Source organism: Haliaeetus leucocephalus, unplaced genomic scaffold (genome assembly GCF_000737465.1).
Source record: "Haliaeetus leucocephalus isolate CR32 unplaced genomic scaffold, Haliaeetus_leucocephalus-4.0 Scaffold240, whole genome shotgun sequence".
NCBI classification, from domain to species: Eukaryota; Metazoa; Chordata; class Aves; order Accipitriformes; family Accipitridae; genus Haliaeetus; species Haliaeetus leucocephalus.
The window spans coordinates 9,901,128-9,917,846 of record NW_010972676.1 but is presented as its reverse complement, the minus strand read 5'-3'; the positions used below and the strand labels follow the sequence as shown (position 1 = coordinate 9,917,846).

Sequence of the window (16,719 nt, the reverse complement as noted above, 5' to 3'; positions counted from 1 at the left end):
TAATGAAAATAGCATGCAAGTTTGAGCATCTGTTTCAAACTTCTGATTTTCAGTTCTGCTTCAGCCACACTACTTTAGGGGGATGTTGACCATCCTTTGCCTCCAGTGAACTTGAGAAGAGTTCCCAGTGTTTGAGAGTTCCAAACAGGCATTCAGCATCCTCAGAAGCACACAGTCATGTAGTGACTAATACTTTACTTGAAAAAACATCTCTCTCTATGGGGTGCCAGATGATACTTCCTTAGTCCACCCACCTTCTGCTTTCCTACAGATTCTTATCAGGAGTTATTTTTAAGGTACATTAAAGAAAGACTAGTTGTATCTTTTCACTACAAATACTTAATTTTATGTAAAATAAAAAGCGTCCTGAGCTCTCAGATTTAAGTACAGTTGAAGGTGTATCTTAGTTTAGGATTTTTAATTTCTGCTTGTTTTACCGTGCATCTCTTTTTTTTTTTTTCCCCCCGACTGATATCAGTTGTGGGATTAGTAAAACATCACCAAGGAGACCACTACCAATTTAGTAGACCTGAAAACACTGGAAATCTTTACAATACTTTCTCCAACAGCTTCTATTCTATTGGTTTTGGCCAGACTCACAGTATAGCCAGATGCAAACCTGCCCCTTTGAAATCAATTATGAAACTATCATTTAAATTCAAATAGCCATGGGCTCACTTCAGGTTTGTGTACACTTACTTTGAGGGTGAGATTTCACTTTTCAATCTTCGCACCCTAACAACATCCAACTGCTGTAGCTTTTGTAGTTTTGACATATTAATCTTTGCCCTGTTTGTGCTTAATATTACATATTCATCTCCATTGGCCTTTACACGTGTTATTAGTGTATGCAGACACATAGATATATGTGCACACATACACTCTGTGCTATATAAAAGGCACATATAAACAGCACTGATAATTTCCTCTAAGTTCATTTTCTCCAATTATCCTTTATCTGCATTTTTTGGATGTATTTCACAGATACAAGTGCAGGGTGTTAGGTAGCCCTTCACCACAGGCAATTATTTACTCACAGTGGAAGTACCAAGGTTGCAGCCACTTCAAAGCTAACTTGTATTTGATGACAGCTTTCTTGTGCTTTATCCACAAGATGGTCCTTTGTACTGTTTTCAGAAAGTATGCCACCAGCAAGTATCTGACATTTGCTGTATTTAAGAAACTGGACCATTCCCACTTAATGTTCAAGCAAATCCCCCTCACATTCTATGTCTTATTTATCTCATCTCCATACAGTCTGCACTAGAGATTATATCTTTAACTGTAGAGGACTGTTAGATGAGAAAAGTCATGTACTGTAATACTTAAGAAAAAAACGCGACACACAAAAACATAGTTGCTATTCACATTTCTCGATCTTTTTGTCCAAATGAATCATCAATTCTTGAATAGTAGTCTACATCAAAAGGCAGGGAAGCTGTTTAAAGATGATTGTAGAAATAAAACGGAAGAATTCCCCAGATTCCCACCCTAAACATAAGAGCAGATCAGTGGACCTACTAATCCAGTATCCTGCTTCAAAAACTGGTACTAGAATCTGCAGAGTAATTGCAAATAATACTGCCAAATATAACTATAGGGTAGCATTCTGCCAAGGTAATGTAGTTAGAAGTTGTCTCATCAGCAATAGGTCTTTAAGAATAATAAATGGAGCTTAATGTCATCATGATCTCATGCTATTCAACACCACTTAGAACAAGAACAGTTCTCAGAGAGAGGATGCTCTCCCTAAGTTAGAAAGAGTTAAGGTTTTGTGTCCATTCCCCTCCAGCCTCTATAAACAGACTTATAACAAAACAGTATATACGGGGAAAACCCTGAACAAATAACTGTGGCACAGAAGGTTATTTAGTAAACACTCTTTTATCTTAGTTTAGGCACTGAATAAAAACAAACTAGCATGTCATCAGAAAAACACATGCAAATCCTGCTACTGTTTTCTGGATTAAGGTAAAATAGAGTCTTTCCTGATTTACAATTCTACAGCATTTTTCCACAGAAGTAGTTTTACAGACTGTAAAGGGAAGCATCCATATGGGTAAATAGAAGCTGCAATATAATTTCTATAGAACAGGTACAAAGAGAGCAAGTATTTGTCTTGTAGTATGTTAGATTTGCAGTGAAATGGAAGTCTTATATTCATGAGCATCAGATAATTTTTTGCAGTCTTGATTCTTGCTGGAAAGCATGAAGAAAAGACACCACAGACTTCATAAGAATCCTTTTTTTTTTTTTTTCCTGATAGGTTAAAGGCCCTCATATTGGTTACTAGTTCCTAATATGTCAAAGTCTAACTGAATTTGTTTCCAACACCCAAAACCTGGCAAGGAAGGAAATTGTTTTTATGAACTCACTTCAAGAATTAATATTTGAGAATATTTCCTCTCAGCAAATTGAAACAGAATAAATTGCCTTTGTCCTCCTTAGAAACTGAATTGATCACTTGAAGTTAGGACTGTGATGGCAAGTCACAGAAAAAAAACACTTGAGAGTGGTGAAAAGAGGAAGATGAGATTGATTTTGTGGTTTACTTTTGAAAAATCAGCAGCAGTTCCTCTAACATAAATGCAGAAACACAAAAGATGTATTCGTTCATTGCAGTTTGAAAGACAACCAAATTACATTGATAACATTACTATTTTTCTTTGACCAGAAGGAGAACATTCATATTTTAAAGCACCTAAGTTCCTTTGTTAGCTGAAATTGGCTTTGGCAAAGCCACAAATTGTTTCTTTCTTTTACTTATTTTTTTAACCATTGTCCCATATAGCTCTTAACTGTCAGTGCATAATGTCCCTGCTTCCACCTGACTGGCAATTTACTGCCCCAGAAAGATGCCTTCCAAGGAAGTCTCTTTCAAGTTGTTCAGAGTAGGTCATAAACTTAGACTTCAGTTTTATTGATGTTATTATTATTTTTCAGCTTTTTTTAGTCTTTTTCTTCTGCACATAGTTTATTCTCTGATTTCAGCCTTATAAGAATACTGGCTTAATCCTAGACAGCACAGGCTGTTCATAGCCTCTTCATTCTCCATTACAATAATCATCCCTCTATCAGCAAATGGAACAGCCATTAATGTTCCCCAAAATTTCCAAATTCATCCCTAAACACCATTAATTGCTGGCCAGTCAAAAGTTCCTTACATCCTTTCAAACAATTTTCCAGCTATGTTCTGTTATGCCCCATCTTGAACAGAATCCTTCCTTAATACAAAATAAAACAGTACTGCTAAAGTAAACGTAAATAGTTTTAACTGCAGTAATCCCTGAGCACATTATCTTGATACGACAGAGCACTGATGATTCCTCCTTCCTTTGTGCCTGCAACATCTCAGTTCAGGAATTTAAGATAAATAAGCACTTTGAAAACTGTTGTTTCTAGTTTGTGAACCAAATAATAGCTTAGATGACAAGCTGTAGGAACAACAGCATCGTCCTCTCTGTTTTGGTGATACCTTCCATTAAGGTGTGATTCTTGGGTTATTTTTAGGTACAACTTAATACCTGATGTGTAATAGCAGAAGTTGGTTGTGCTGCAGCAAAAGGAGATAGTGATCTAAAAAGGTTTCCTCGCTTACAAACTGATCCACGTTTAAAAAAAACCAAACCAAAACAAAACCAACAACAAAGTTTGCAGGAACCCCCTTTCGTAGGCAACTTAGCAAGACTAATGGTAGAATAATTAATTTTTCTACAGCTAGATCCAAAGTCTGTTGAAGGCAACATATAAATTCTCATGAGGCTCTGAATCCGGCTATACTACCACAAGTTTCTACTGCTCTCCATGCCTTACACGTATAAGAAATCAGTATATTGAGTCTTAGATTTCAAAGAGAGTCAATTAATTGTCATGTAATTGATAAAATCAAATAACAAAGTTCTTTCTAAGGATTAATTTGAATCCTGTAATCAATGACATTCATAGATTCACTGTTAATACGAACCAAACTAAGCTTCCATTCACACCTGAGGTCAAACCTTTTTAGAATTTCTGACTGTTTTACTTTTTAAGTCATTCTCCCTCTGATTTTCATTGCTCCAAGTAGTTTAGAACAAAAAAAAGTTTTAATTAGCTGCCTAATTTTCAACATTTTTGGTTTAAACTTCTTTTGTCCAGCAAAGCCATTCAAGACGTATGGCATTTTTAATAATAGAAAGGATTTGCCTTGATGATGGGACCAACATTTTTTCTTTACTCTTCCTAGTCAGAAGTGTATTCTGTGCCAGTAGTTTATCCAGCTTCTCCCAAAGCTGAACTTCGGTGGCGGTGTGTAGATTATGCCAGAAATAATAATCCATACTGTATAAATGCAAAATATTGCTGGCCTTTCCTCTCCATTGGTGCTGCTGTTTTCCTTATTTCTTTTTCCTTTTACTTTCCCAGTTCTTCCTCAGGCCTTATGAATGTTTTAAACCTCCCAGCTCTATAGGGAAATAGAAAGTTATTGTATGCCTTCCATAAATCTGTTGGGGTGAAATTCATTGAATTCAGTAGCAGAGCCTACTGATAAAAAAGGCCAGAATTTTGCCCCAGGACACAGAAGATCTTGTAAGAATCTCTCTCTCTCTGCTGGTGTGTTTGTAAGTTTACAGTCAAATATGCTTGGATATCAAAATTAGTGCCATAAACAAGTTTATATTCCATCATGAATTTGAGTTACTTTTGCTGATTCTTTCATCTACGCATGTTATTCTAGAAATGAGCATTAAATCGCTATGCTGTGAAGATTCATTATAACTGTATAAAGGATTTCAGGCAAGAGGTTCAAATTCAAACTTCCTTTTTCTGATTTTGAAACTTCTAATCAAAAGAGAAAGATTAAATAAAGTAATTAGGCTATAATAAAAGCTTCTACAATCTCAGAAAAATTATGGTAGTCTGAATTCTCACTTTTTAATTCAAAATAGTTAGGGAAAAGCAATTTTCATCAACTATTGATTTATCAATATCCTTGACTTCATGGAACATTTTTGATAGCTGTATTCCAATTAGATAGCATTATTTAAATATAACAAATTTTATAACCATCATTTAACATTGACTGCTTGGGATTTTAATAGCTCTCTGTCACCTTCAAATCTCTCTTAAAAAGTATAATAAGTTTTACATCCTAGTTTCCTAGCTGCTGTTGGACTATTGAAACTCTCCCTATTTTGATGTCATGCAATAATATATCTCTGTAAGATGTAACGCCTAGATAGACAGAATTCCTCCATGTTGCTAGCAAAATCAATGCAACTGGAGAAGGCTTGCAGGTACCTGCAAGAGGTGGATGACATTCCTTCAGCAGGTATTAAGCGAAAGATTGTAATATTGCCACCAGTGAGTAAAATTCACGGAGTTTTGGTGGAAATAAGTTGTGGATGTAATTCAGCTTTTACCCAATACCTCCATACTAACATTATTCCCTCAAGATGAAAGAATGCTGTTTGTAGTTCTGCTCTTACCCAGTACTCTCATACTAACTTTATTCCCTTGAGATCAAAAATGCTGTTTAAAATATTAGGATTTGAGAAATCTTACATTTTCTATCTCCCCAACCAAAGGGAACTGTGCAAAGAATATGTTCATTTTCTCCTTCTGATGCTTCTTTAAAGAATTCTATTTTTATTGCAGCTGAGATTGGAACTTAGCGTGTCCCATCTTCCAGGTGCACTAATTACTTACCTAGATAATCTCTCTAACACTCAGTGAAAATTTAAGTAGTTCTATAAAATGGATCAAGTTGCAAAACCCATTTTGGTACAGCTTGTTTCTCTAATTGGCTTGAACTTAACTGTGGAGGTGGAGGGAAGGAAGGAGAAGAAAAAAGAAAGCGCTTTCATTATCTCGCTTAAAAGATAAAACTAATACAGTTTTTATATCATAAAATTTTTCACTTGAGTTAAAATAAAACATCGGTAAAAGATAAACTTAGTGGTTACAGCAAGGCTCAAGGTGTAGATAACCTGGATTGATTCCTTCCTCTGCCAGTGAGAGCTGAACTGCAAGTGGTACTTTCCAGAAGAATGTCCTAGCTTAAAACTGATTTTTTGCACAGCCCTCTTAGCACTTACAATGGCTGAAAGCAACAGAACCACCAAGCATATTTGGTGAATGATGTGTTTTTAAATACCTAAGTATTATGTCAACTTTAACAAACTTTTTAATATAAATCTTTTGTAATATCCACTTTTTACAGAGACAATAACCAAAGCAAAGCAAATACCAGTTTCAGTAACTCACTGAGCTAAACACCTAAACCAATTGCCCAGATTGGTTCTGAACCAGTGTTTTTGTAATTAATACTCTACTCTGCAATGTGTTGACACTGGTGATTTATTACAACTCTTACTCTAAAGCTATAAGCAGATTTATAGACTTTGTGAAGAGGTAGAAATGGCACAATGAGGGTTTTTAGTTTTATACAGAAAAAAATCTCTTATTACTATGTGTATATTAAAATGGTTTCTAGTATAATTTTCTGGTAGCCTTGGGGGAACTAATGGCAGCATATGAGCAATTTAATGCCAATTTCATTTAGAGTAGAAAGAGGTCAGTTATCTGTGTGGGAGGCAAGGGAAGGGAATTTATGGTTATAGACAAAATACTTTCAAGGACTCAGTAGGTAGGATTCTAATTCTAACTTTTTTTTCTCCCCCCCCCCAAGTAATCCTAATTGCAAGTACATATATTCAAAATAAGGGATATTTTTGAGTGGCATTTAAGCAGACCGTGGACCATAGCATGGACCTGGCTTATGGCCACTTAAAGAAGGATGTTTTTCAGAGGCTAATGTGTATGGTGCAACTCCTCTTGGAACTGCTTGGGTGTCCCAGGAAATTATAAATTGCAGATTAAAACCTCCTATTCTTCTGCTTCTCATCAAAAGGTCTTGATGTCTCATCTTTAAAATGGTGACAGAAACATTTGAGTGAAAGGCATGACAATTTGGGAAAACGCTTCTATGGAAGCTGTTTCTTAACACGGTTTCCCGAAGATCTCTTTAGAATAAATTTTTTTGTTCTGATGAGATTTGTGCTGCACAGTGCTGACAGTTAAGTCCTTAATAGAGTATCTCCATGGGCTCTGTATTACTGTTGAACAAAACACAGAAGCTGAATAAACATTGAATAAAACACTATGCTGAATAGAGGAATAAAAATGAAGTCTGGAGGAGGGTGAATAAGTTTCATGTTATATCTACAAGTGTCATGTTCCAGGCAAAGGCATTCAGATATTACTTCTTTTATGACAATAATTAGTTCTGAAGATGATATTTTTAAATTTTTTTTTATTTACTGTTAAAGATTACTGAGAAAGAATATACAGCAAAAGCAACAATATAGCAAAATCTGTTTTCTTTCAAAAAATGTACGTCAACAAAAAGTTTGGAAAATACAAGAATGAAACTTTAGTTTCAGAAACTATGTTTCTAAAATGCATCAATAGTAGCTTTACATTTCTTTAAGTCTTGAATGAGATTTTGTAAATGGAGAGTGAAATAATCATTCAGCTTTAAAACCTCTGGAGCACCTTTATCTCATCCAAACAACTAAAGTATGAAGTTGTGGTTCCTCATAGCAGTACCCTTCCCTCAAAAGATTTTTATATATACACAAATATATGTTTTTTATATATATATATATGTAGAACCTGTCATGACACTCGTGATACATTGTTTAGAGCATTAGAAAAATGTGTCAGATGACATTCCCACAAAGAAGTGGGATCATGTTTGCTCCCAAAATGGAAATGCAAAAATTTATCATAATAATTTCAATGGGTCACAAGATCCCATATTTCAGGTTTTTTGACAACTAGTTTTTCTCATTTAAATTTAATTGAAGTAATTTAAGCCTCATAACTTGCAAATATTTCTTGTGTTTGTTTTCATGCTGTTCAGCAATGCAGCACAAAATGGGGGCTATGGAATGTGTGCTTGGGATAACTGATGGTGCTGCCATGGGGTCTGAAGTATTTTGCCATATACTGCTGGGTTTTATGCCATTTTGCTTCTGAATTTTGTTTTAAATAATTATTCTGACAGCTCTCATTTTTCCTTTGTTAGATATTAGTGACTGTTATTGGATATTTATTTTTAGAAGCACAACCATGTTACAAAAAATACATAAGCCCATTGAGGATGAATACAATACCTCCATAGTAACATTCAGGATAGTGATGTATGTCTGGTTGTAGACAGACTGACAAACTTTGGCCCTAATTCTGCATCAGGATTTGTTAGCATAGTCTCCTGAGCCCAAAAGTGACTTCAGAAGTGAAAAGACCTCTTTTGCTTTCCTCTGTAGTTATTTGGCAGCAATCATTGATTTTTTTCCAGATATGGATAAATATGAAAAATTATTTTATTAGTTTTTATATAATCAGCTGCAAATACAATCAAGAACATCCCCTCAAGGCAAATGAATTTTGGCTTTGCTTGTTTTTTCACAGAAGAAATCCTACCATAATCATGTATTTTAGGCTTATTTTATAATACTTTAAAATGTTATCTTAAGTAGTTTGGTTTGAAATGAGTAACTGATATTGATGTCCATACAGTGCAATAAAAGTTTTCATCTGCAGGATAATATTCATGGTAATAAAAAAGATTGTGTTGCATTGTAAAGGCACAGGTTCTTAAAAGTCCATTTAGGGACTTTTTTTCCCTCTCTTGGCAGTAGTGTACCCATACCCAGTACTGCACTATGCATAGCCACTTGTGTAATCAGGAGCCATTTCCCAGGCTCACCTGTGTAAACATGAGTGAAGTTAAATTCCCCCAGCTTCCTTGCAGTTTGCATTGAAGCTTGTATAACTTACTTGCTGTTTATGTATTTTATCAGTTGTCTATGTCAAGCTTTCTTACGCAAATCAGAGAAAAACATGCAAGCAACTATGATTTTTAAAGCTAAAAGACACCACGTGTAGTGTATAGCAAATTAGATGGTTTTAAAATCCACCCTTGAAATAGGTGCAATTTCTGTTCCTTTCATCTAAATAGTTCTGTATTCCAAGGGAACCTGGCGATAAACAGTAGTTACAGACGTGAGTCATAATTATGTTCTTTCTCTCTTAAGTTGTTCGAGTTCATGAATTTTTTGGCTGAGAACGTCATCTTCTGTTACATGGGACTCGCACTATTCACATTTCAAAATCATCTCTTCAATCCTCTTTTTATATTTGGTGCATTTGTATCCTTTGCTTTAAAGTATATATCTATGTACACGTATGTAAATATATATATATATATAAAAAATATGTGCTCCATGTGGGAAAAAAAAGTCAACAAGCAAACCAATCAGTTCCTTAAATACTAAAAATCAATTTTTTTGTCAAGTCCAGAGTCAATCATATTTATTACATATATCTTAATAGCTGGCTCAACGCATGTAGGCACATGGTCTTTAGACAGTCACTGTTTTGCAGATCTGCTGCAAGGCAAATAGCTTTAAACCAGCTGGGGAACTTTTGCCACTGGTTTACAAGTGGGGTGGGAAACTGGGATGTGCATTGGGACATATCTGTGGGGACAGGTGCAGGCACACAAAATCTTTTTGCCTGTCCAGAACCAGTGCAGATCCACAAACTGTAGAGCTGCCTCCAGACAGATATGTGCCATAAGCAGAACTTCCCCAAAGCTACTGAAATTATATTAAGTCCTTAAAAAGAAAACAGTTCTGCATTGCTCAAATCTTTCCTTCTTTGTATTTGATATCCCTAGTGTACATGGATTTATTTACACCATCACGTGCCTAAGAGACTGTGTCTTTAATTCGGCCACGGTTTCTCAACAAATCTGTTGCTTCCTTGTACAGCGGTATTGATTCTTTTCACACTGACGATTTACAGAATTATTTCTTTGGCTCAGAGCAGCAGCCCTTTGCTTATAACTTTTTGATGAACTGTAACAGCTTTGAAAGTTGGGATCATACAGTTTACTTGCAGTAATTTTTATATGTAATTTCCAAATGAATAAATAAGAACTGCATCACAGCTCCCTTGGCAACAGGTTGGGTTAAATGGCAGAGAGGACCCCCAGAGCCTATTGCACCCCACCACCGCCACAAGGCAAGTGCAATACTGTGTCCTGCACTCCTAGCATGGGAAGACAATTGAACACGAGAGCAGCACTCAGCACCCCAGATGGGGACTGTGCGGCAGAGCACTGCAGGGACCTGGCTCTATCATTTCCTCTCACTAAGAGCCAACAGACTGCAACAGGGTTGCACTGGACAGCTGAGGACAGGGCATGTGCAGCAACACCGGCTAATGCATGCTCTCCCAAGTCCATAGGAGGTTTAAGCAGCTCTTGGCCCAGCAGGTGAGATACATACACACCTTGCCACTCACGTACTTCATCTATTCTACAGTCCACAGCATGTTTCAGACTAAGAGTGCCGTAATTGAGCCCTAATTGTCACAAGACAGGAGGATGGAACCTGCTAAAAGCACGTATAAGGAGCTCTGATGGTCTTTGTTTTAAATCTGAAATAGCCTCATGTTTCTAATTAAGGCAACTTTTGTGATTGTTCCACAGAGGTGTAATAAAGAATTCCTTTTGAAAAATCTCCAAAGAAACAGGAAAAATAAAAAAAGCAAAGTGTGCTGGATATAGACAATATGAATTGTCAGGAAATAAGAAAGTAATCGTGTCCAAAAGCACATTTATTCTTTGCAAATTGCTTCTCAAGGAGATGATTCCATCTCTGCAATTGATGACGGGCATTTTACTGAAGGACTGAAGATGAAGTCGCATGTGATACAAATGTGATAAGTAAAATCAGACTGACTGAAGTGGGATATGTAATGATGAATATAAAACCAGGATGTCTGGGGAAGACAATCTCTGCCATTGCACAGTTTTATAATGAAATTGGAACCAGAAGGATCTGACATGTAAAATATGAAGGAAGATAATCTCATATTCATTTTAATTACACTTTTAAAATAACTTCGGAGAAACACTGGGTTTAAGTTAACTCTAGTTTTGTCAGTAGTTCCTCCACTGTTTTCCTCAACGTCTTACATTTTAGGTGGCAGTTTTTGTAGCAAGAGCTTGCAACATATACCCACTTTCTTTCCTTTTGAATTTGGGTCGAAAACAAAAGATTCCGAGGAACTTTCAGCACATGATGATGTTTTCAGGTAAGTGCTATTTTGGTATTTTTTCTGTCCACATTTAACAACTGACAAAGACAGCCAACTATCACTAGAAAAAGCCACATCTGTCACACAGAAGTCATTATCTTAAAACTCAAGATAGTCCCTTCAAAGCTACTGAAGCAAATGGATGTATTCTCTTCAGCTTCACTGTGCTCTGGACCTATTTAAATTAACTTTTTGGAAACCTACCACCCAGGAAGCCGGTCTTTCAACCCATTGTCCCTCATCTGTCTACACTTCCATGACAATTTGGCAATACCATGGGTTTACATTGTGTTGTTTTAAAGGCACCTGTAGTATACCTGACAGTATGCTTATATACTGGCAAATAAATGTCCAACTTTGCAGGTGTTAGTACTGATACTCAAATCAGACACAGTCTTTGGCAATTACTTGAACTTCAGGAACAGTTTTACCAGTTGAGATTGGGAGACTTTAATTCTACAGACCTTTTCATATGTATTCCAGGCTGATATTTGAGTACTTTATTTTCCAAATTCAGATTTTGTTGTTTTTAAACTCTGGTTAACATTGTAGAATTAAAAAAAAAAAAATTCCAGAAGAGGGAGCCATGTTCTACTCTGATTTGTGCATCATCCCCTAGACTGTTAAAATCTCAGCTGGATTCTCTATTTTTGGACTTGCACAAGCTAGAAATACCTTCACTTGACTTTCTGATACTAGTTAGGAAAAACTCGCTTATAAGCTAAGAATATTTGTTCAGTAAAAGACAGAAATACAGGTCCCCTGATGCCATTTATGAAATAATTTTCTAAAATTGGAAAGTCAGCACTTCTTTTTTCTTCATTTTCCTGCTTTTTGTACAAAAAAACTATTCCAAATTTTAATGGATCAAAGTTCTTGATTGACAGCCTTAATGTACACTGATCTATTTAGCCAAATAACAAGTAAACTACAATGCACCACATTTCAAGCTTCCTCATCAGGAGTACTTCACATCAGGGTGCCTCATTTATGCCTATAGAATTCCATGTCTCTAGAGAGCAACACAGTAGTTCATTTCTATATCCATTCAATCCTTCTGCTAAAAGCTGCCACTGAAAATGTCAGCTAATACCAGCTAGATTGTAGTAAGAGATGATGACGTACATCCATTAGGAACTGGCTTTCAGACTGCCTGCTCACCTACAGTTGTTAGCCATGTAAGATGTATATGCAGATCACACTAGTAAAGCTAGCAGGTGGCCAACTAGACAACAGCATGAAAAATAGCTTCATATCATTAGTTATCTAGTTTCCGGGCTCCGTTTTTGCTTTTATTTTTCCATCGGATAAAGTACAGAATTAAAAATCTTCTAAAATAGATCTTATTCTCCAACTTTTCTGTCCCCATTTTCTCCAGTCAAATTTCATTCTCCACAGAACTAGGAGCAGAAAGTAGCCTGCAGCCAACAAGTGAACGTGAGAACTCACACATTAGCTTTCCAGTACAATCTGGCAGCTGAGAACTGAAAATAGTAGTATTGAAAACTTCTAAAATGTAAATGTTAAAATACTCAGAAAAGTAATTTTTAACTGTTTTCAAAGAAACACTGTATTTTGTAGAGAAAAATGTCTTCACAACATTATAGAAAAGTAAATGGCATCATCTGCAAGTAAAGCAATAAGGACTGACTGCCTCTCACACTGCCAGCAGCTTCACACTTCACAGAACACTTACAATACGTGGCTTTTCTGTGTAATCGTACTTTTTAATATGCACTAAGATTTGTGCTTAGTTACCAATAACATTCTCATTTACTATAAACTGATCATACTGTATATAGTGATAAACAGAGAAGACAATGACTGCCAGAAGAGAGAGACATTTCTGATATGAGTAAACAGGGCATTGAAATTGAGTTTGGAGGAAGATGCTTATTGCCTACACAAGATCAGCCGCAATATTCTGGTATAGCATCAGGTCCTAGTCAATCATGGGGAAAACTGGGCTTCACTCACCACAGCATCACACACTCAGATGTAGAAAACAATGAATTTGGGGCAAGTTTTGTTTTCCATCTTATCATTACCAAATGCACCAAACATTTACTGCTTTCTTTACTGAGTTTTACTGCCATAATCACCATGAATATCAAAGTCTGAAAAAAGCAATTAAGGTCAGGCAAGTACATTATTGATTAGCATTTGAGTATACCTTACTCTACAAAGAATTCTACTGAGGTCATTAAGTTCTACTTTTTGGTGAGTATTAATACATTTGAGAAAAGGTGGAAGAGTTAGGCTTGGAAGTGGATTATGTAGCATTTTGATTTATTACGTTCTTCATCTGCTTCTGCCTCTAACACCACATTATGGAGGGTGGATTCACTTTTACAACTATGTTTAATCATGACTCCTGATAATATTCCATTATAAAACAAAACTAGATTAGTCCTTGTATAATTAAGCCTGAGCTTCTCAAATTAAGTTCAACATCAGTTAAATGAGCAGGCCAGCAGCCTCTGCTCACGTGAAAAAGAAATATTGTGAAGTCTTAAATTGTAAGGGAGGTATTACTATACACTAGTGGTCTATGCTGCATGAAAAATGCCTCATTTCAGTTCATACCCTGCTGTGATGCCTTTAATTGGTAATAAAATTAAAAGAGAAGGAAACTAAATGGATCCAGATGGACATATTAATGGGAATAACATTCAATATTTGGGCATTGCTGCCACATGACCATGAGGGGACTATTTCACAGGTACAGTACTGCACCTTCCACTCTTCTTCCAATATCTTTATTTACTTTTTACTGCGCTTTCCTCTTCTCTACAGCATATAAATCAGCAAGAGAGAGGCTTGTGGGACACAGTGCTACAGGGGCGGTTGCTGTTAATATAAGACATTACAGCAGCAGTGAAGTCTGAAAGGGTGGAACACAAATGCAGAAGAAAAATGAAAAAGAATGCCTGTGTACAGGTAGCTGCTGTGCAGGCATTTACATCTGCACACTTACATATACATGGTGGTGGGAAGTGTCAAAGTGAATTTCTCCAGGAAGATAGATATGAAAAGAAATCAGCTAAAGAGAAAAGAAAGCAAGGAAGAAAAGAGCAGAGAACTACAGCTGAAACCAAAACACCAGATCTACATACAGAAAGTCTCCTTTCCTAGCAGATTCTCTCTACACTACCCACAAACACTCCTGCCCTCAAAGGCTCTTCAGAGGGATGGGTTCAGTGATGCGTGTTTGTGGAGTGTGAGCAAAGGATGGATAACAGCCCAATAGGACACACCTTTCCTATCCTGTGGGACTCTGAAGCTTAACCCTGGAGGTGGTTTTCTTTGGAGGCCCTGACACATTAAAGAATATCTCATAAAGATGAATCCCTAATGGCTGGCATCGCTAGCAGAAAAATCTGGTAAGAAATCTATGATAGAGCTCAGAGGATCAATGGATCACAGCACAGATTGTGGAGCTGCTGGCAGTGCGGCTTCTCTGAAAGCTGAGGGAAGAGAATCTCTGCCAGTGGTTCATCAGAGCGTTTTCTTTCTACTGTGCCACTCTCTCCAGGTGTAGCTGAGGTACCAATGTCCATTGGAGCCAATCATTCCATTGTGCTTTGTTAGTACTTTTCCCTGAGGTGTTAGAGAAAACCTATCCTTCTTTATCTTCAGTCTATTTCAGTATCCTACCATGTTCTGAGGTTGTTAAAATTCCGTTCCTTCATTTGTGTTGTTACCTGGAATGTATTTTGCTATATATATAATAGTGTTCCTTGCTTTTCACTGAGTCTTTACCTTTTAGGTTATATTCATCTGCTTCCCACTGCTTTAAGTTGGAAGCAAATGCTTTGTTTGATTATTTATTTTACTTTAGACATGTTTTTAATTGAAAATTAATTAGCTCTTATAGACCATGTTGAGCCTTTTCATAAATGAAAAATGCAGTGAAGGCACTCACTATTTCTCTAAACTGATGAAATATCCAGTCCAGCGCTCAAGAAGTAGAGAGTCGTAATGACATATTAATTAACAAATTCTTTTTAATATTCCCTCTTAACAAAAGAGATGTTCTAGATTTAATATTGCACATACCATTGTGATGCAGTTGTGGAAAGCAGCATTGTTTTCCACCAGAATGTAGCCACCAATAATTTAAGCATTTAATCTGGGCTAGTCATCTAGATTACCACTATAACAACTGGAAAAAGACCATTTCAATAGTGGTTCATTCCCTCCTCAAATACACGTTTAACATAAGCTGATATTTTTTTCCCATAAGAAAATAGTAAAGCATGTGCATCCTTAGAGATGTCTTTTACATAAAAGCAAAGTCAAGGACAAGCTCACTTGTTGACTGCAGTGTTATTTTCATAAAAGCAGAGATTTTAAACCTGCTGCCACTGACCATTTTCAGCTAGTGTAACTACAGTCTGGTACTTCCTTGCAGAAATGGCTTTGTGTTGTTCTCTGGATAAACTGTCCACCTTCTATACCAAATAATTCACATTCTAGCTATGTAATCTTAAAGAACTTTAGAGTTCTATTACAAAAATAGCTGCATTTAGCAGTTGATTAAATGATTCTGCCTATACCATCAATGCCTTACAAGAGGTTTGATTATTAGGTTTAATCTCAATACTTGCAAAGTACTTTTTGGATTCAGTGTGTACTGTGTACATGTAATAGCCTTGCTCTCTACACTAATTTTCTGGAATTTTTTTTCTGAAAACAAGAAAGTAGATTTAAACAGATAAATAAAAAGCATTGGAAAATATAGATTATTATTCGTATTATGCATCCTGAGGGCTGGAGGCATTAGTGGGCTTTTTTCCCCCCCTCTTTTTTTAAATGTGTCACTCTGTAAGGACCTATTTAGTTAGCTTATTACTACCTATGGAGCTTTTTTTAAACTCACTGTTAGCTGTTTTTTCCACGTTTGTAAGTTTTTGTTTATTCAGTCTCTGTAGGTGTATAATTTTACAACTATTGTAATATTTCAAGTACAGCAAGAGCTACAAATCTACATTTATTCTGCATCTCCTTTTTAGATACTTAAAATCATCTTTTAAAAACTATTCATTGTTTTTAATTCATAATTTTTCTGACTGTTCTTAGCACATTGAAAGATTTGAAAGAAATTTTTGCAAGCAATAAATAGGTAGCCTATTTGGGTACAGATGTTAATGCCAACCCTCTTTCTCACTTGCATCTGATTTCATGAGTAGTCCCAGTGAAGTCAGTAAAACAACAGAGGGAATAGATTTCTTTTTTAACATGCATAAAGTCCAGATTACTGTTTAATTTGCAATTATTCAAAAGAAAGAATTCAGTGAATGTAAAACAAATGTGTGATTATTATGTGAATATAAGAGTAGCTTCATTGTCCACTTTTGCAAAGTTGCTTACATTGCATGAAACATCATCCTTTCAATTAGCACAATTCAGCATTTTATAATAGCATGGTCGTGGTCTGAAAATTCTCTCTACCCTTGGAATTGGGTTTTGGCTGAAAAGAGTAAGGTTTTGTTTCTCCATCACATTAAGTTCATCATTCTTGTCTTTTTTTTTTTTTTTTTTTTTTTTTTTTTTTTTTTTTGT

General features: G+C 36.0%; 1 protein-coding gene across 1 annotated transcript in view; it reads left to right on the top strand.

The window, feature by feature from the left end:
- Window positions 1–16,719, top strand: part of SLC9A9 (solute carrier family 9, subfamily A (NHE9, cation proton antiporter 9), member 9) — a 215,988-nt gene that overhangs the window by 108,957 nt on the left and 90,312 nt on the right. Inside the window, exons 10-11 of the mRNA XM_010568429.1 lie at window positions 9,084–9,197; window positions 11,040–11,151. Coding sequence (XP_010566731.1) covers window positions 9,084–9,197; window positions 11,040–11,151 — 226 coding nt within the window. The remainder of the gene's footprint in view (window positions 1–9,083; window positions 9,198–11,039; window positions 11,152–16,719) is intronic.